This window comes from Colletotrichum gloeosporioides, assembly GCF_011800055.1.
Source record: "Colletotrichum gloeosporioides strain Lc1 chromosome Unknown consensus_57, whole genome shotgun sequence".
NCBI lineage: Eukaryota > Fungi > Ascomycota > Sordariomycetes > Glomerellales > Glomerellaceae > Colletotrichum > Colletotrichum gloeosporioides.
This window is the reverse complement of record NW_025544702.1, coordinates 521,840-541,879: the sequence shown is the minus strand read 5'-3', so window position 1 is coordinate 541,879 and position 20,040 is coordinate 521,840. Positions and strand designations below refer to the sequence as shown.

The window sequence follows — 20,040 nt, the reverse complement described above, 5'->3', positions numbered from 1 at the left end:
CTCCCGACCCTCCATCGCCAGTTCACCCATCATCAAAGTCGCAATGGCCTACAACAGACCCTACAACCCCGACGAACTCCCCAGGTGCGTAACTAGAGCCATCAACGACTCGCAACAGCCCCTCATCGCAATCTATTTTACCCCGCCATGCTAACACCCTACCAGATTCGCGGAGCCCGAGCAGGTACGTTCCACTCGTCGTCCTTTCCACGCAATCTGGCCTTTCCTGTGCGATTCACCATCGCGAATGCCCTCGCCATCGCCAGCCCATGGATCGCTCAATCGGAGAAAGACTGACCGTCCCGTTCCAGAAGGGCGGCGCTGCCCCAGCCCCGGCCCCGGCCCAAAGGCCTTCTCCTCAACCGCGCTACGAGAGCAAGCCGCCTCCGCCCGTCCCCCACGATAGCTACCAGCGCCGTCCCGTCGACCACCGCGACCCTCGCGACGACCGCCGTCCTAGCCCGAGCCCCAACATCTACGGCGCCACCTCTCCTCCTCCCACCGGCGGCCCGCGCCCGACTCAGATGCACAATCGCCCTCCTCCCAGCTCAAGACCGCCGCCGTCTCCCGCGCCTGCCGAGATGGCTGACGGTGCCGACCCGACCCTGCTGCCTCTGTTCCGCGCTGTCGATAAGGATGGTACGCGATTCCGTGAGAGACCTCAAGAACCCAAAATCTAACAAGACACAGGTACCGGTCAGCTTTCTGAGCGCGAGCTCTCCACCGCCCTCGTCAACGGAGACTGGACAGCATTCGACCCCCAGACGGTGCGCATGATGATCCGCATGTTCGACTCCGACCGCAGCGGCACCATTGGCTTCGCCGAGTTCTGCGGACTGTGGTCCTTCCTCGCCTCCTGGCGCACCCTCTTCGACCGCTTCGACGCCGACCGCTCGGGCAACATCTCGCTCCAGGAGTTCAGCAACGCCCTCGTCGCCTTCCGATACCGCTTGAGCCCCGGCTTTGTCGAGCTTCTCTTCCGTACCTACGATAAGCGCAACGAAAACTCCATGTCTTTCGACCTCTTCGTTCAGGCCTGCATCTCTCTTAAGCGCATGACGGACGTGTTCAAGAAGTACGACGACGACCGCGACGGCTACATCACCCTCAGCTTTGAGGACTTCTTGACGGAGATTCTGAAGCAACTCAAGTAAGCGAGTCTATTGTGGCCCTGGGAGGGGGAGATAGGATTCGTTTTCCCCACCAGCTTTCTTTGTTTTTCATTTTCACGTCAGCGTGTTTGGCTGGGACCTAGTTTCGTGCATGCACTAGGAGGCAGGATCTGCGTAGCTCACGCGCGGCTGTGTGTAGAGAAGGATTGAGGAGAGGATGGCTACGTGGAAGTGTGCATCTCGAAGAAGAGAGATGATTTCTCGTTGCATGAGAAAATTAGATACCCCGGCTGGGTGGGTGCAAGTAATGGAGGGAGGGCGGGTTCCATGTGGCGACAACCACCCGTAATGGGCGGTCTCATAGTATTCAAATCGCATCTCAGGGGGGCATCAAACGCTGGCATTCGGGACAGTTTGTACAAAGCTGGTATGACTGTGAACGGTAGCATTGTAGTTGGAAACTCACGTCTGGCTAATATCATATTTGGCTTATTCTGAGACTCGTCGTTTTCGAGGTTATTCGAAGACTAGGCGTTCACACACATTACCAGTTACGAGTCTTACCATTCCCTTCTGCTTCGTATGCCTTAGACGGCATACTATCGTTTGAGCCAACATGTCATGTATACTTACACTGTTCACGGGGGTTTCAGGTCCAGAGCTGGCAGACTAGAGGTCCCTGGAGACTCAGAGACAAATACAGCCAGCAAACAGGTTGATCCGGTTTGCGTGTTGAGGAACAGGGTATATCACGAGCTAAGGGTCCTGAGTCCACAATTGTGAAGACTGGTTGTTGTTCAACGAGATTCTCCAAAGCACCTATGTTTCCGAGAAACCGAATCAAAGAGGCGAGAGAAAACCGGATCTAACCCGAGTCAACTGGTATAAGGCAGACAGACCTTGTGGTGACGATGTTAAGTGTGCTCGCGACCGTCGTTCTTTCCAAACTTGAGGCGAGTTGACCGCTAAAGCACTCGACAAGTACCTAGGAACCATGGCTTTAATATCTATTTACTTCGGGGTCACCTGCCATCATCCAACGACAAGCAGCCACTATATGGAGATGGCTTCTTTATCATGGTCGGGTGAAAAGAACATGCTTTTGACGTCGGCAGTGAGTTGCCCCCGAGTTCTATCAGGAGCACGACAGAACAAAAGAATGCTCCGGACGAAAATTGGCGATTAGAGAGGAGCAGATCTGAGTGTGCCTTTCTAGGGAGAATGATCTCAAGAATATCATGCGGGTTGATGCGACAATTGTGTGCCTTAGGGATTGTGATTGATTATGCTTGTTGATTAAGAGCTCATAAGCTACGCGAGGAGAAGGTCAAGTCTCGTACCATCCTCGTTGTTAAGTTGTCAGACCTTCTTTCTGTGGTATCAACCCGTTTTCCAAGACACGCCGCCATCCTGGGCAGGCAATGCCATTCCCGTAACGAAAAACAAACAAGAAATTCAATGCTCCTAGTACACATTTACCCGTCTCCCATGTTCCGTGTTCCGTGTCGCATATTCGTGTGGTTCCGGTCATCCAAAATCTTTGTAGGGGTATATCCTGCCCTCGGTTCCCCTTAAACGTGCTTCAGCTGCAAAGGAGGGTATCCAGAATTTCGATGAAAATGACGGCAAGCAAAACAAAATTACCACTGGGTATCATCCATCGTATAATCCCCGTTCATACCCGCGTGACAATCGGCGACAGAGTTCGTCCTCGCGCACGACCCTGCAATGTCTTCTCCGCCACGGTGAGCTTGCGAGGCGGAATCACTCGAGCGCGCTGCTCAACGTTCCAGACACCCTCTCGGGTCATCGCAACTTCCTCGCCAACCCCAAGAACAAGCACCTCCGTACTCTTACCCCCACCACCACTCCCTTCATTGCCTGACCCCTCCCGATCGAACCTATTGTCGCGGTGGCTGGTGTTTGAAAAGGGGCTGACGACGTCGGCGATCTCCGTCCGGGCGTATTTTCTCGTTTTTAGCATCCTGGTGACCAAACCCTTGACGTCTTTGTCGCCGTCGTGCGTGCTGACCCAGGCTTTTGCACCCAGGGCCGATGCCGTCTCCTGTCCGGCTGGCATGCCCGCGGAGATGTTGCCGCCGAGCCACCAAGGGTTTGAGACTGTGTCGAAGCAGTGCAGGAGAGCAGTGAGAGGCAGTGCCGCCTCGGCGGCCAGGTGGGAGGCGGCGTACTGGTGTAGGCAACGGTATGAGATGCCGTGGGGGGAGAAGATGACCGACACTGCTCGGTCTCGGGCGTCCGTTGGCGGCGGGGTCGACGTGGCGTAGTTGATGGAGTGGAGGGATTGGGTGCTGCTGGGAGTTCCCGGAGGAGTCGGTAGGCTGATGTATGCCGGCTCAGCTCTGTGGCGGGCTGCCCCGGGACTGGGAGACGGAGAGAGTTGCGTGCCTTGTCGCTGAGATACGGGGGTCCTCGGAGGTGTAAGGAGATGTGTGAACCTTGGCCATGTCGGAGGTGGCCGGTACGTGATGCCGATGGCGGCATGTAGGCCCTTGAAGTCCCTCCGTTGAGGAATGAACGCAACTGATACCTCGCCGGACTCCCCACCTGGTATGAATGACGGTACCTTGACGCGGATGACGGTCTGCTTCCCCGTGGTTTGAGGATCCTCCCACCGTGGAATCGTATGGACCTTGTTCTTGTCAAAGTATTTCCAGCTCCGAATCACCTTGGCCGCGGCCGGTTCCGCCAGGATCAGGGTTCTCGTCCCGCTGGGTGGCAGTTGCCGAAGCGTGGCCTCATTGCAATGGTCACTTTTATGTTGGCTGATAATGACGAGATCGGGTTCCGGAAGATGTTCCAACGAGCACACGCATGGAGACTCCTTGTGGGTTGTTGTTGAGAGAATAGAGTGAAAGATGGTGGACGGTCCTGTGATCCATGGGTCCATTAATATCCTGAATCGCCGGGGAGAAATCCCCGGTGTCGACTCGGGCACGATAGGTTCGAAGGTGAGAAGGAATGAGGCATCAGCATTCAGCTGCTTGACTGTCAACGCCATGTTGTATATAGATTAATGAGTGTAAGAAACAACGGCAGGAGATATGCGTAAGGGGTCTGTAAAAGGCTGCAGAGCAACCGTTTGCTCATGGAAAGAGCCAGAGGAGCAGAGGAATGCCGACAAGGCACTTAGATATGTACCATGATGACGGGATGTAATCTGGGTAAGGAGCGCGTTGGGACGCAACTTTTGGGATGTCTTGCCGTGAATGATCGGGCGTGGGGAAACATTGCAGGGAAACGCGAGGCGAGTTTAGGAAACTTTTCCTTGGCCACATTAGAAACGGCAACCCTGTAACGCCAATTTACGGTGGAAGTTGGCGAGCTGACGACGAGGTCAGAGCATCGTGGTTGGACTTCACCAGATCATCAGCGCCGCGGCAAGTAAACGCGAGGTGCTCAGACTTCCGAGAGTCCGCCGGTTGGAGAACATGACGACGGATGAGTGAAATCGACCGGCAAAATATGCACAAGGAGGGTGCCAAGTTCGGTATTGGTCGGAGGCTGAAACCTTGGTGGCTGAGCCTCAACTGCGCAATACATCCAGTCCTTTTGGGTCTGGACACATGGAGTGCGTCCCTTGCAGATTCTGAAAAGACAATCTGATGACTCCGGACCAGCCAGGCGGGGCCCGCCCTGGTTGCTTTTACCTTCTGCATCTCATGCTGAGCGGGATTGCCGTGCTCTGAATGCCATAGAAGAAGACGACCTTTCCTTCGTGATCTTGGCGGCGCAGGTCCATCTCGGACGTCTGTGCGGCGTACCTCGAGGGGGTTGATCAACGAGGAGCTGTGACAAGTTTGTTTGGGATCCTGCGGATGCGTTGCCTTGATTGGAGAAGGAGCTTCGGATACCGCTGGCCACATAAGATCCGAGGTCGCCCTCCCATCGACTCGACTTGCCATAATTCAGGATGGCAGCTGTTCTCCAGTAAGGCCCATGAAGTCAAACTGAAAGCTGACGACACAGTTCTTCGGAGTGTTGCTGTCGTTGTGCACCTCATGCAAGATTGACAGCCGGCTGCAGCGGCTCAAGACGGTTCCGGAGTTCCCCCCTGACGCTGGAAGGGATGACCCATTGTAGCATATATCCAGCGAACCATCTGAACTGAAGGTAAGGACCGTGTCTGACAGCGGATGAAAAAGACTGCCCACTCCTTCGAGAAGCCAAATCAGTTAAAACAAGTGGTCTTCGCTGCGTGTTTGCGCCAGAGAAGGTTGGTGATGCTGAGGCTGAGGAAACCTCCGAAAGCAGAGCTTGATCCGCTTTCGTGCAATTGAATCTTAATTCACTAGGTCAAGAGATATAAGACGTTTGCTGACAGCGAGTGATCGACTGCCGTCAATATGACGGAGCACTAGTGCTTCAGTGAGAAGAGACTAAGGCAGAGCCACTGGGATTCATTCCAGCCAAGTCGAGGATATCCTGTCATGCCTCAACTTGCTCAGAGGAGATAGGGGGGAAAGGGGCTCAGGAGGCTACGCGTACGTGCCAGCCGTCAGCGTACCGGCGCTGTGAGTCGCGCGGAGATAGAGGGCCGTGATCGCTAATGGCTTGAAGGTGGACGCTCCGACTTTGGATCTCAGCGCTGATATCCCTGGAGCTTCGCCGAGTAGACGGTGAAGGGATGGGGATGGAGAGGCTCTGACAACAGTGGCAGTGGCAGTCGGAGTCACCGACGAGACAGAACTGGTTGGCCGCCATGTCTCGGAAGGCAGGGAGCCAGGAGCGAGTTCAAGCGGCCTTCGGGCGTTTGCCGCTGCTCGATAGGCCCAGTCGTACGAAAGTGCTGGGTGTATTCAGAAAATGAAGCGTGCATGTGACAGAGCTTTGGGTACGGAGCGTCCCCCGGCCTCAGCTTATCCTGCGTCGCTCAGTGTGTTTTTTCTCGTGTGCTGTTGGTAATAAAGCAGATGGAGGAACGGCACTGCAAAGAGGCACAGACCTGCGGCCGGTTGCTGAGTGGGCCGCCGCCGAGTGTGCCGATGTCAAGAAAGAGTTGGCACAGGCTCAGTTTTTTTCCGGGTTAGAAGCGTAGCGCGGGTGAATGAATCGAAGTGCGAGTATTAGCCCGTTGAAGACTCGTTCAATGAAGGGGGCTAAGCCGTGTCATGAAGCCTCGATTCTTCTTTCATTAGTTGGTTGCTGCAAGGTGTTTCTGACTGTCTCCATTCCCAAACGAAGTGCCGTTCCCCCTTCTGACCGGAGCAGTTTCCTCATTCGCCCTCACTTGCGGGATCAGCGTGCAGTTGAGATGGAGGAAAGGCACCAGGCGAGGGAGTTGTCGAAGTACCGAAATGCTTTGTGAAGGTACCTCCCCTTTGGAGCTAAGGTAGGCTCGGTTGCTCGTTTGCTCGTGGTAAAGATGCGCTAGAACCCTTGGGGGAGCTTTATCGTCGAAGCTGCCCTGGCTTCTGGTTGGTGGCTTGCTTATCAGCACTAGAGCTCAAGTCCTGGGAGCTTATCCCCCACACCCTCCCGTTCAGCGGGCAGCTGGAACACATTGCCGTGTCGCGATGCGCTCATGAGGATAGCGCCAGAAGCTCAGGGCGGACGGTGAAAAGGAAGCTGACAGACGCCAGGAAATTGGTAGCCGTCACCGCCTCGTCTTGCCTCGCCTCGATCGAGGTGCGGTCACTGTGTCGACGCTTTTCCTGCAAAGAGACTTTGGGGTTCCCGTCCCTGGACCCCTTCGGTATGTGAGAGACCGATGGCGAGGCGCTCGATCCAGGTCTTAAGCTTCGTTGCCAGCTGCCAGCTCCGGTAGGGGAGGCGTTGGTGTAACGTTCCGTGGGCCGTCACGAGATGGATCCCCCGATTTGGCCCGAAGCTGAGAATGGACGAGGGGCGTCTGCATTGTACCGGTGTTTATGCATTAATCCATGAACCAAGTCTCCTGGACGAGTCGTCAATTCGGGTCCGACTGCGCTCAAAGACGAACCACACCGTCTCTAATCTTCCTGTAGACAAATAAAACGTGAATAAAAACAATGAGGACAAGAACAGAGGTAGCATGTAGTCCATACTCAGGCAGGGTGATGTCAGTTCTTCTTGGACCTGGTGCTCCGAAAGGCGATAGATACCCACTTTATCTGCGAGTGTTGTCTGCCCTTTGCCAGTCAGCCAGGGTTCCAGGGGCATTGGTGGCGAGGAAGGCGAAAAGCGCAACATGTAATTGGCTGGAAAAGGTCCTCAGAGCAGCTTCTGTGTTTTTGTTGCTCGAGGTGACCGACATGCGAGCGGCTCAGGAGTGAGCTGAGACGCCGAGACAAGGCTTGTTGACTCGGAGTCAATGATAGAGACAAGGTAGCGGCATCTGAACAAGGCTGCGTGGCTCGGACAGTGGACTGAGCTTACGGGAGCGCACTTTTTGTGTTTTTCTTTCTTTCAACAGTCGCCTCGGTGAATAGCCGTGGTTTCGGATTGTCGTCGACAAGTTAGCCTCTGGGTTGATTTCAAAAGAGGTTGGCTTGAAGGAGAAAGAAGAAGTGGAGCGGGCCAAGGTGGATGGGGTTTTTTTTTTTTTTTTTTTTTTTTTCCCTTCCGATCCGGTACCCGTCCATGCTCTGGAGTCCGGCGCCTTTGAAGGGGGCAGACTTTTTTTTCTCCTTCTTGTCTCCTTTGGCCGCGTAGGAATACAATCTGCCGACTAGTGATAGGCCGAGGTGAAGGTTGAAGGCGAAGAACTGGAGGGTCCTCGCGCCGAAAGTGGGGACCTTCCCTGGCAGAAACGATACGTACCTCCCTTACCTTCACCATGCTATCCTGGGCCGGTGCACCTTGGGGCGTGGAGGGTGGATCGTGGAGCACGAGGAAAGCACTTTTTTACCTTACCTGAGGTTGCGACAGGGCAAGGAAGGAGGAGGAAGGTGATGCAGCTGTACTTGATAGGCAGGTACCTACCTCCTCTCCCCGGTCTAGGTCTTTCACGGGAGACTGGGAAAAAAAAAGTGCATGTGGGCGTCTTAGCTGGACAGATCAGGGACAGAAGAAGGCAGGTTGACGTGCTGAAGAGCCTTGGACATGGAGCCCTGCACGCCTTCGAGCAAGAGAGACAAAAAAAAAAAAAAAAAAAAAAAAAAAAAAAAAAAAAAAAAAAAAAAAAAAAAAAAAAAAAAAAAAAAAAAAAAAAAAAAAAAAAAAAAAAAAAAAAAAAAAAAAAAAAAAAAAAAAAAAAAAAAAAAAAAAAAAAAAAAAAAAAAAAAAAAAAAAAAAAAAAAAAAAAAAAAAAAAAAAAAAAAAAAAAAAAAAAAAAAAAAAAAAAAAAAAAAAAAAAAAAAAAAAAAAAAAAAAAAAAAAAAAAAAAAAAAAAAAAAAAAAAAAAAAAAAAAAAAAAAAAAAAAAAAAAAAAAAAAAAAAAAAAAAAAAAAAAAAAAAAAAAAAAAAAAAAAAAAAAAAAAAAAAAAAAAAAAAAAAAAAAAAAAAAAAAAAAAAAAAAAAAAAAAAAAAAAAAAAAAAAAAAAAAAAAAAAAAAAAAAAAAAAAAAAAAAAAAAAAAAAAAAAAAAAAAAAAAAAAAAAAAAAAAAAAAAAAAAAAAAAAAAAAAAAAAAAAAAAAAAAAAAAAGGACGACCAAAAAAAACCCTTGAAGCAGCTGTCTGTGGTAGCCCACTCAATCCACCTGCAGGCAAAGCACACTCACACCCTCTCCCCACCCCGTCAAGCCCCCGCCCACGCCGCACCGTCTTCCTCCCCGCTGTGGAACAGACGATTCGGCGCCAACGTCGGGGGGACCCATTCCCCACTGCAGCAGCATGCCTCAGAAGCGCTGCAGGCGCTGCAGCCAGAGACATACAACACACCGCAGACCGACGTGCAGCAGCGCAGCAGCAGCAGTAGAGGCAACAGCTCCCAGGTTCACACCTTGTTGAAGAAGCTTCCCTGGGCCCTGCATGTCGTGGTCTTGGTTACTCTCTGTGCCCGACGCCGACCCGACGCCGCCAACCTCCTCCTCGTCCTTCGTCTCGTTCTCAATGCCCAACGCCTTTCGCAACCATGCTGTTCCTTGCCGGAGCATGTTCATCGCTTTTACACCGGAGATTTGGTCTGGACCGCTTCATTTGGACTGCGTCAATGCTGTCATCAGGAGGTGTGACTTACGTCTGCCAGCCAAGAATAGCTTGCCCAGGTAGCCTAAGCTTGACAAGCAAACCTCTCAAGCAACCACCCGTATCTACAGCGGTGCCGCGACACGACCCGACCTGCTTCCATTGCTATGCGCAACTTATTAAAAGGTAATGTACGAATCTGCTATGTATGTACATACCTTACCCGTCAGCTGGGATGTCAACGTGACGAATAGCGGGGATCCAGTAGCAGACCCATCTGGCTGAGGCCAGGGCCATCGCTAACGGCCTTGTCACATTGACGCGGTTCCAGTTCCGCAGAAGGCGAGCTAGGTATGCTACGCCGTACATACTTTGCACTTGCACAGGGCTTTGAAGCAACACAGCAAGTCAACAGCAGCAGCATGTCATGAGAAGCAAAGGCTTTGAGTCTTGAATCAAGCCTCTGGAAAGATGCACATACCGACTCATTCAGATGGATTGAATGTGTTGCAGAGTGAACACGGACAGGTCAAAAAGGCTGCAGGACATAGTTAGGTATCCGTAGAAGACCCAAGTCAAGAGCTCCCATGCACCAGCTCACTCTTTGGTGCGGTCTCTCTCAACCACTCGCAAGCTCCGAAAAGAAGAGCAAGAGAAGAAAAAAAAAACAGGGCCCACTTTACAAACACACCCCTCCCCTCCTTCCCCCTCCTCCGCCCTCTTGCTCCCCTGTCGTGCTCCTTCCGATCCTCCTCACTTCAACTGCCTCTCCCCACTCGTCTTGACTTGAATCTTGCTTTTGCAGCCACGCCCCCCTTTCCCACGAGGTAGGTACCTGACCTCTTCATCATCCTCTCCCACTCACTGTCTTCTGCTTTCCTTTAACCCTTGAATCAACCAACCCAGCCCACCAGACGTGCTCCGGCATCGATCGAGTCATTCACATTGCCAATCGTCTTGGACCAATGACCAGCATTTTGTCTCCTCGGCGGGTCAATTTGCCGACCAGCTTTTTTCTTCTCCTTCTGCTGGCAGCAGCAGCTCCTCCAGCTACCGCACTCTCCTCCAAGAGGTACCGACCGTACGAATAGCACCGCAACAGTACCAACCTCCAAAGCTTGCGGATTGCTTAATTGCCATTGGCAGAGCTATTGGGGGACTTTACGATGCGGTCCTTGTGTGTCCGTACCCCCGCGAGGTACTTACTCTGTGTACCTAATGTAGGTAAGGAACCTCAGGGAGTAATTACAAGGTAAGCACCAAGCAACCGGGCATGCAAGCTCTCATTCTAGGTAGGTAGCTGGTGAAGGTACGGGTGCCGAAGCATCGAAGCACCACTGCGACGAATGATGGCTGCAATGCTTTGCTTTTCCATGCTAGCAGGATAACCAACTGTTCCCATGGGCCCGTCACTCGGTTGCCGCCATTCTTGGCCAAGTCAGGCACCTCGTCGTGTCATAATTTTCCAAACAAAGAAGGGAGGCGGCATGACTGACTCGATGGAAACAAGTTGCAACCCATCTCTCGGTCAATCAGTCTCGCCTTTCGCCTGGTTTCCTGGAGGAACCAGTCTGGCCAACCACTCGGCGACTGGCCGAGCATCGTATCCCATCGCGGTGTTGTGGGAGAAAGCAGCAGGCGAAGGAAGGCTCTTTATTGACGATGGCGATGCAATGGATGGCCAAGCTTCAGAGTAGCACGCTGCTTGGCCCGCCACTTACACCGCTGCGTCACCGTTGCTTTCACTTACATGCCTACCTCAGGGCAGCCTCCCTTCTGGTGCTATCCACTTGTGCTCTTCCATTTGCCAGTGACATTGACGGCGCCTTCCACAGGCCAACTCAAAACCACCCTCCTATTCGTGGCCTGTCTGACTGACCTCACACACCGAACCTTGCGACGACAGAAACTACTGAGTTACCTCATCAGCTTGTCAGCTGTTCAAATCGCTCCCAAAACCGAGCGCGTCCTTGCTTCCGTCCTTGTGCCTGTTCCCGGCACCCCTCGTCCCCGTCTGCTTAGTCCCAGCCGATATTGGCCTTTTTTCTTTCCCACCCCATCTCCCCGAAGCCAAGTGCAGTAACAAGCAGCCGTAGCCGCAGCCGCAGCCCGTAGCTGCAGGAGCAGCACAGGCAAAGAAGATTGGGAACAGGTGCAGACGAGTACAGCACAGCACAGCAATTCGGGTTCTTCACCTGGAGGACGGGATCCGATGGTTGAGCAGCCAAAGAGCTCGCTCTTTGCACAATCCAACCTCGAATACCTACCTACCTACCGCGTATGCCACAGCTGCGCCGGCTGTTGCTCCTCTTCTGTTGATCGGCTCGTCGCCCTGCTGTTTTAAGGTCCAAGGCAACCAACCAAGCGACCGACCGACAAGGCAAGGGCTTGCTGGATCCAAGCTCCCTCCTTGCTCTCACACCTTGCTTCCCACACCAGACTCCCATATCCGTACCTCTGTGCTGGGTATCCATTCGCACTGCTGGGCTGGGCTACGGAGGGCGCAGAGCAAGGTGAAAGGTAAGGTAATTGGCCCTGGGCCTGGTTACTCTACAGCACCTCAGGTAAGGTACCTGACGGAACTGCGTGCGCATACCCACCAGACCGAGCCACGCCCCTAGCCTGTCCCATACTGCGTGCCTCTCTCTAGGTATCCTCCCCCCTCCCCTCCCCCCATTACCGCTACTTACTGCTTTCGGTCAACTTCCCTTCTACCCCCCAAAAGCAGGTTCTCTTCCTCTCTTCCATCCTCGACCTCCCCGTCCTTTCCCTCCCCTCCATTACACCTTATCCTTCGAAACACTCTTTGTAACACACCAGACAGAGACGGAGAGGAGAGCTTCCAAAGCTCCAACACTTGTTAACTGAACTTCGCAGCTTCCTTCGCATCGCCAAATGCTAGAGCCTCACCAGATTCAGCTACAGTCAATTGGCCTCGCTTCGCGACACACTACGCACGCACTTATCGCACCTCACCCCGCTCAGTATCGATACCAGCCCTCGCGCGCATGGTGGGGTCAAGATGCCGCCCAGATCTTCTCTAACGTCTTCCTTCTCAATCACCGACTCCAACAATGAAGTCGTGTGTCCTCTGAGAAACCAAGATGGCTCCAGCTGCAGAAAGCGCTGCATCGGTGTAAGTCTGGCACCATATGAATGAATCCCTCCTCCAACGGCGCCGCCGACCGTTGCGCTCTGGATTCCACCCCCAAGAGCTTTCGATTACGCCCCCCAAAACCCACCCGACCGACAGAAAAGAGAGAGCTCTTCTGACACAGTCGGCGCACCACAGGAAAAACGATACCGATCCATGCAAGAGCACATTCGCAGAGCACATCCCGAACACTACATCTCCAAGCTTCCGGCGACCGAGGAGAGCTTCCTGCTCATGATCAACACCCCGCCGTCCGAACGCCCTCCCATCCAGCAAAATGCGACATCAGTGCCTCAGGGTTCGTCCCTCTCAATCCAGGGCTTCCCCCCAAAGATTGACCATCTTCAAGGCTTCAACCATGACCGGCACATGTACGACAACAGCAATCCGGGCACGCCCCGAACGCTGGACGATCATGCCGTGGGCTCGCTGCTCCCTGCTGCTAGTGCCGCGGCGGCACTGGCGCAGTTGCACGGTCACAAGGTCGAACCTGAGTGGGAGTCCGAAGTAGTAAGTCGAGAAATCTACCCACTACCACTTACAAGCACCAACAGAGCGCTAAACGACCTTCTCCCATCAGGACTGGCACTCCGACACCGAGGGGCGGCGAATACCCAGGACATCAATTGAACTACCACCAATCCATTTATCCAATAGCGACATCACCAGCGAACCATTTCCAGCCATGAACTCGAGCAGGCCTAGGGATATTTTGCCATCGATTCTTGCAAATTCGCCCCCTGGACGCTCGTCAACCCTACCGCCAATTCAGCGCCCTCCTGGACCTACTCGACCCAGAAAACAGTCAGTCACCAAGAGAGGTAGAGAAGCACACCACAAGAAACAAAAATCTCGCGGATCCGCAGCGGACTGGTTACGACGCATCCAAAATGACGAACGGCTTAGACCAGGTAATAATGACCGTAAGGCGTTATCGGCTGAACCTTCTGCAGACTATGGAAAAAGATGGGAAGATCTCATCGATGCTGCCGACCAGGCTGCTTCTGCCGCCGGTGACATCGATGAGGATCGAACTCCTGTAAGATGTCTGATGTTTACTCATTCGACGCTAGCTGACCATCCCTCAGGTACCCCAATCACCAGTCTCTATCCACAGAGCTTCACTGCCCCCCTTCCAGCACCATAATTTCCAGGCGGCACACGCAGCACAAAGCTACCAAGCTTCGCCGCTCCAACAGGCCTTAACCCCACCATCCTACAACCAGGACACGATTGACCCATTCCCGTCGGTTGAAAGCGGTGAAAGCGGGGAGAACTTCCACATTGAGTCGAGAGGCCTGTCAGACTCGTCACCGAGTTATTCCTCGCAAAACACTCAGATCTACTGCGCAGCCTGTCAGAGCGTCTCACTGCTGAAGGACTCGTATGCCTGCACAGAATGCATTTGCGGCCTGTGTCAGGCTTGCGTCGATGTCCTGATGGCAGAGCAAGGGGCTCGGCGCAAGTGCCCTCGCTGCGCAACAATCGGCGGACGGTTCAAGCCGTTCCAGCTTGACATCCGGTGACATCGTGGCCCCGTCGGTGGCCAAGTCTACACCATCACATGAATTTGCACTTGGGGATCTACGTTCTGCATCTGATATCACAACGGCGTCATGGGAAATAAGTGGCATGCATACACGGCATTGAGGCATGAGGATGAACCGCATTAATACCCCGGCGTTGCAAAGTCGCGAGAGCTTAGAAAGACCAGAGAGCTTTTGACGAGCCGGCTTCAAACATTCTTTACATTCTTATAGGGCCTAGCTACTTACGACAGTCATGTGGGTGTGTGTGGGTTGAAGGCGTCTGTTTATGATCTGACATGATCTGTCACAATTTCTTTTTCCTTTTGGGTCTTATCAGGGATATCAAAATGGCTGCCTTACAGGTTCTTGGGTTGGCTTGCACGTCGTCATGACCTTTCTTTTTCCTTCCCTTTTTGTCCTTTTTCCGTTATAGGAATTGGTGTTTTCTCAGTTGGTACGGGAAATCTGACTGTTAAATGCTCTGATTTGGTTTATAGATGCCAATCACAAAATACAATCATTCCAGCTAATCATGTTTCATTGTCATGTGGGTATCGTATAGTGTAGTATGTTGGGGCACAAGTTAGCTGTGCATCATCGCTTGCCCTCCTTCTCTTTTTTGAGTAGTAAGTCACGCATAGCAGCCCTGGAATTACGACTGCCGCCCAACTTAGGGCCTTTGAGCACATCCTCATCCGCCTTCCGAGCACCCGCCCGCGCTGGCGGTACGGCCGCCTTCTTTTTCTGCTGTCGCTGCACCATGGCATCCATGAACTCGCGCCGGAATTCCTCGGCGATACGATCGTCTGCGTCGCCATCACCCTCATACTGAGGTTGTTGCATGGCAGGCACATCATAGACATCGACTAGCGATTGTTAGCTTTTGCTGCCGAAGACCTGATAAAGACTCGACAAGGAACTACTCACGTTTGTTCTCGCGCAGGATCTCTTCCACGAGCTGATCACGCTTGACATCGTCGCTCCCGCGCCGGTTTCTGGGTCGCCAGGGCTTACCGTCTCGGCCAAGCCTCGGCTTCTTTGCCTTGCGCGGTCCGCCTTCGGGCTCCTCGTCGGGTACAGACTCGCCCAACAGACGCCGGGCGGCCTTTTCCGTCATGGCCTGGTTGCGGGCGCGGACCTCGTCGCCTAGGTCGACCTCCATCAGCTTCCCTTGCATGATGGGGTGTGCCTTTTTGTCGTTCCCCGCGACGGGTGCCGGAGCGGTGGAGGAAAGCGACGATGAGGTATGTGTTGTTGTCTCCGCGGAGGGGGAGGGGTTGCGGTTAGAGAGGTGGGATTCTATGTATTCCATCCTTGCTTGATCAGTCTCTGGCCAAAGGGGCTGGGTGGACCGCAGCGGGTTGCTTGGTGGTAATACATACATGTGTTTGTTTACAATGGTGGTCGCCAGACCCGTCTGCGGGGCAAAGCGTTTTGCGATCAGGGGATCATCTTCAGGTTGTGATGTTGCGGGCATGAGAGCGCGGGAGGATGGGAGGTCTGCGGCGAGCGAGTCTTCTGAAGGGCTGGACGTCGCGCGGGCCGAGAACCCGACGCCGTTGAGACGTTTTCGCGCGCGGTGGCGCAATGTTGACGGGAGGGCCTCAGTCGCTTCCTTGTCCGAGGCATCGAGTTCCGTCCTCGCGGACGCCGCCTCGGTCGGCTGCAGAGTCGGGTCTGTTGTCGTCGGTGTCGATTCAGCGGCGACGGTGTTTGCTGCTCCTTCGGGGGATGCGACGCGTTGGCGCAAGCCGGCTTTGCGCTTCTTGCCTGCGCGGAAGAGGACTGTTGGAGGGTCGGCTGCTGAGGACTCCATGGGGGAGGCCATCTTCTAGCAATTCGAGGGAACAGGATGAGGTCTTTGAGTGTGAAGTCTGGGAATGAAGCGAGCTTTGTTGTGATTGTTGATGCGTGGACGAGGCAGTGAGACAATGGCGGAGAGAAACGAGGCGCAAGAGGGTTGGTTCACAAATTCGCCGAGAGTGATTGGCTCCGGACTTTAGCCGTCCACTATCGATAACAGATGGGGAATGGTCACAGGCAGGAATGCATGTCATCGGTACGTGCGTGATACAGACCCCACAAGAATGTCAAGCTTGAGGGAGCTCCGAGTTACTTTTGACCTTCCTGTCTACACCGTTTCATTCGACAATTCATATGTCAAGGCACACTCCAGTCTTTGAATAGACGAGCATCATGGCTAAAAGAGTAAGTCATCCGGCGTTGTCGGGCTCAATCCTATTTTGACATTTCCCCTTCTCTTCAGATATATTTTCTTGCACACGGCGGCGTGGTACAAGGTACGTCTTGACCCCTCCCCTTCCTCCACATGAGCTCCGAGCTATTATCGCGGTTCCTGGATAAGGAGGAAGCGAGCATCGTCGAAGCTCCATCGTCACTGACGTCACACGCAGGTGTCGGATTTCGGTTCGTGATGAAAACCCCCCAACATTTTAACGTGTTTCCAATTTTGGCGAAATCGACCCCGATGACGAAGACTGCTTGAACGGAGAGATTGACTGTGCATGCATGGAAACAGGTATTTTACGCAGAAGCGTGCAAGCGAGTATGGATTGACAGGGTGGTGTCGCAACACGGATAGCAATAAGGTAAGTCGAAATTTGCATCCATATGCCGACGAGCACCAAATTTCCCTAGTGGATGGAAACGTGCTTTTCAAGTTTGAAGAGACTGACCGTGCTGCCCGCAGGTCGAGGGCGAAGCGCAAGGCGAAGAGGACGCGCTGAAGAAGCTGTTGAAGGACATTGACGACGGTCCAAGGTCGGCCAGGGTCGTCAAGCTTGACCACGAGGACCGTGACTTGGTCGACGGAGAAGAGGGCTTTCTGGTTCGGCGGTGAGGCGCTCATCCCTGAGAGCCGGTAACCCTCAGAAAACAGGCTGGACGAAACCTGCAGCACGGGATTCTCATAACCTTCCTGGGAAAAAACAGAAGTTACAAATGTAGTTTTACTTACAATATTGAAACCAAAAGCCACCAAGCCCGGCTATGCGATTCGCTCGAGATAGTGACTCACTTGTGCAAACATTTGACCCTAGCCAGGGTTCCACAGAGGAGCAAAGTATGCAAAGAATCGTCAGTCATAAATAAGTCAGTTTGACAGTTTGGATATATTCGCTACGTTCAGCATGAAAAAGCAAATTCAACGACCAACTGGACATTCACTGACGCCTAAAAATCAAAGCAGAGAAAGTTCAGAAGAGCACCGGAGACGTAAATTATTGGTCGTCAAGCTCCATTTCTATTGCTGGTATTTTCGCCCAAAAGTATAGATGCCTAATCCAACTAACGCTCTAAACGCCTCTGCCTCTACGCTTAATAACGGGCTTTCTCACGGCCCCATGCGTGACGATCTTCTTCCCGTTGGTCGACGTACTCGTCACCTTCTTCTTCGTTGACCTCTCTGCTTCAGCTTCCAACCTCTGCTCCTCCCTCTTCTTATCCTCGGCCATCTTTGCCTCGATTTCCATCTTGCGATTGAACTCAGTCTCCGTTATCCGCTTGTCCCGCACCGAGTACCCCTTTTCCTTGACTGAGTAGAACACGCCGCCCAAATCAGCCAACCAATGGGGGTCGACCGCGGTGACGGTCGACACATACACCTTCGACGTCAGGATGAGCTCGTGGTAGATGATGTAATCTGGTGGGTGGCCGGCGTACAGCGCCGAGGTCGGATGCAACTGAACGCCAAGGTTGGTGCGGAGGTTGATGTACTCGCCGGAGCCCTTGTACTTGGCGGCCTGATGATAGTAGCCGCTGCAGATGCACTTGCGGATGATGTCCCAATCCATACCGCAGCTGATCATTTCCATCTTTTGCATCTTCATAATATCGAGGAGCTGGTCCCGAATCTCCTTGGCGCGACGGAGCGATTTGGGGTGAAGGAAGTGCTTGATACACCATCCGTCTGAGCATCCGTTGGACTTCCACGCCGAGTATACCTGCAAGTATGTCAAGTGATCAGACTCGTGAACCCAGAACTTTTCTCGCTGTGTGTCTGCTTCTTCTTGGCGTTCTTTCGGGCGATAGAAAACATTGGGAACAGACAGCATGGATACGATGGTGATCATCTCCTCGCTGCAACCGTATTCCTCAGCAGTGATGAGAAGCTTCGAAAGGGAAGGATCCATTGGAAACGCGCTCATCTTGCGGCCCAGAGGAGTGAGCTCACCCAGGTTATCCAACGCGCCAAGGGCCCAGAGGTCGAACATGGACGTCGTGATAGTGTCCTGAGGCGGCGGATCCATGAAGTCAAAGTCTAGGAGATCCTTGACACCAAGCGACTTTAGCATGAGCACGGTATTGCTCAGATTCGTCCGCTGGATCTCAGGAATGGTTTGCAGGTAAAGCTCTTCCTTGAATGCCTTCTCTGTGAAGAGACGGAACGCTTTGCCGGGGCCTGTTCTGCCTGCACGACCTGATCTTTGCGACGCGTTTGCCTGCGAGATCGGGGTGATTTGGAGGGTGTCCATTCCCATCTTCGGGTTGTACACCTTCATCTTGCTGTAACCTGCATCAACCACGTACTTGATACCATCAACAGTCAAACTCGTCTCCGCAATATTGGTAGCCACGATGCACTTGCGCACCCCAGGCGCTGCCCTGTCAAAGATCTTGGCTTGCAGATCTGCAGGCATTTGACTGTAAATCGGCAAGATACTGAGCTTGGGAGGATCGTTGAGTGCGTCCAGTCGTCGCTGGATAAGCTCGCAGGTGACCTCAATATCTTCTTGACCGGTCATGAAAACGAGGATGTCTCCTTGATCCATGGATACGTGAATCGCAAGAACCTGCTGAACTGCCTGGTCGACGTAATCTTCAACCGGTGATCTGTGGAACATGACGTCGACAGGGAATGTTCTTCCAGGGATAATAAACTCTGGAGCCCCGCCGTAAAAGTCTGAGAAGCGTTTGGCATTCATCGTCGCAGAGGTGACGATGAGCTTCAGATCTCTCCGTCTCTGGAGGATCTTCTTGAATAGACCCATCAGGATGTCCGTGTTCAGAGCGCGTTCGTGGGCTTCGTCCATGATAACGCAGGAGTACCTGTCAAGATCAGGCTCGTTGAGGGACTCTCGAAGCAGAACACCGTCAGTCATGTACTTGATGACGGTGTCTTTGCTAGTGCAATCTTCGAAACGAATCGCATAGCCTACGGTGCTGCCCAATTTGACCTCCATCTCTTCGGAGACACGCTTTGCAACACTCATCGCAGCGACACGTCTTGGCTGTGTGCAGCCGATCATGCCCGATTTGCCGAAGCCGTCTTCATGCAGGAACTGCGTCAATTGCGTCGTCTTGCCAGAACCCGTTTCGCCAACCACGATAATGACTTGGTTTTCACGTATGACGCGCATCAGGTCTTCTCGAACAGCGAACGCAGGCAGATATTGTCTCTGCTCGCGCAACGTTTTGCTCCGGCTGAAGTCGCTGCTTCCTCCATTCTCGTCCTTTTTCATATGGTCGCTGAACTTGTTGCTGCTGCTGTTGCCGCCGTCATCCCCCTTGCCGTCGCCGCCCTTCTTGGCGTCTTCTTCCGACGCAACTGGAAGAGCACTGTCGCCGTCGTCTTCCTTGACACCCATCAAGTTCCCCAACGCCGTGCCAGCCATGCTTGTCGCCTCCTGCGCTTGCCGCTGTCGTTCGCGCTGTTGCCGAGCGTCCTTGACCACCTTGCTTCCCTTGCGACTGAATACCGCCATGTCGCTCTGATAATCGCGCACTGCGGGCACAGGCTCCAGCTGTTTTGTGAAGATCGTCCTGCCATCGAGGAACGGCGGCCTAAGGTCGTGGACCAGAAGATGAACTCGCGTGGTTTCCTCGTCATCGAAGTCGGCTCCCATGTCTCTTCGCTGGGCAACTCCTGACACCAGCATCCGGTTCGTCTCCCAAGCGTCATTCTCCCTATTCCTCTGCTCCCTCCGAGCGTCGAATCTGCTCGTCATCTTCTCTGCCTTGATCTCCTCCTGCTTCTGCGCCTCCCATGCGGAATAGTCCGCGAACGGGTTGTGCGTGTCGTCGCCGAACACATGACCGCCAAATTCATCGCCCATGTACCAGTCGCGATCCAGCGCCTTGGAGTCCTCGTCGGTCGGCGGTGGTACGTCGTTCACGTCCCTGGAAGGAGTCGAGGCAGCGGCCGAGCGCGAGTCGCGAG

At 53.2% G+C, this 20,040-nt stretch overlaps 4 protein-coding genes and 1 pseudogene across 5 annotated transcripts; 3 read left to right on the top strand and 2 right to left on the bottom strand.

Moving 5' to 3' along the window:
• Positions 1-43: 43 nt before the first annotated feature.
• GCG54_00009770 (Programmed cell death protein 6) lies at positions 44-1,154 on the top strand (the record flags this gene model as incomplete). Its single annotated transcript, XM_045409708.1, has 4 exons — positions 44-84; positions 166-184; positions 267-639; positions 691-1,154. The coding sequence occupies 4 exons, from the start codon at positions 44-46 to the stop codon at positions 1,152-1,154; spliced, it is 897 nt and encodes a 298-aa protein (XP_045262232.1).
• A 1,633-nt stretch (positions 1,155-2,787) lies between these two features.
• Positions 2,788-4,134, bottom strand: GCG54_00009769 (uncharacterized protein; the record flags this gene model as incomplete). Its single annotated transcript, XM_045409707.1, has 1 exon — positions 2,788-4,134. The coding sequence occupies one exon, from the start codon at positions 4,132-4,134 to the stop codon at positions 2,788-2,790; it is 1,347 nt and encodes a 448-aa protein (XP_045262231.1).
• An 8,067-nt stretch (positions 4,135-12,201) lies between these two features.
• GCG54_00009768 (uncharacterized protein) lies at positions 12,202-13,859 on the top strand (the record flags this gene model as incomplete). Its single annotated transcript, XM_045409706.1, has 4 exons — positions 12,202-12,315; positions 12,433-12,843; positions 12,914-13,372; positions 13,422-13,859. 4 exons carry the CDS (start codon positions 12,202-12,204, stop codon positions 13,857-13,859), a joined length of 1,422 nt encoding a protein of 473 aa, XP_045262230.1.
• Positions 13,860-14,456: 597 nt separating this feature from the next.
• GCG54_00009767 (uncharacterized protein) lies at positions 14,457-15,690 on the bottom strand (the record flags this gene model as incomplete). Its single annotated transcript, XM_045409705.1, has 2 exons — positions 14,457-14,728; positions 14,790-15,690. The coding sequence occupies 2 exons, from the start codon at positions 15,688-15,690 to the stop codon at positions 14,457-14,459; spliced, it is 1,173 nt and encodes a 390-aa protein (XP_045262229.1).
• A 368-nt stretch (positions 15,691-16,058) lies between these two features.
• On the top strand, positions 16,059-16,722 carry GCG54_00009766 (annotated as a pseudogene). The gene is made up of 3 exons: positions 16,059-16,162; positions 16,415-16,471; positions 16,573-16,722. Coding segments are annotated over exons 1-3 (311 nt in total).
• Positions 16,723-20,040: the final 3,318 nt, after the last annotated feature.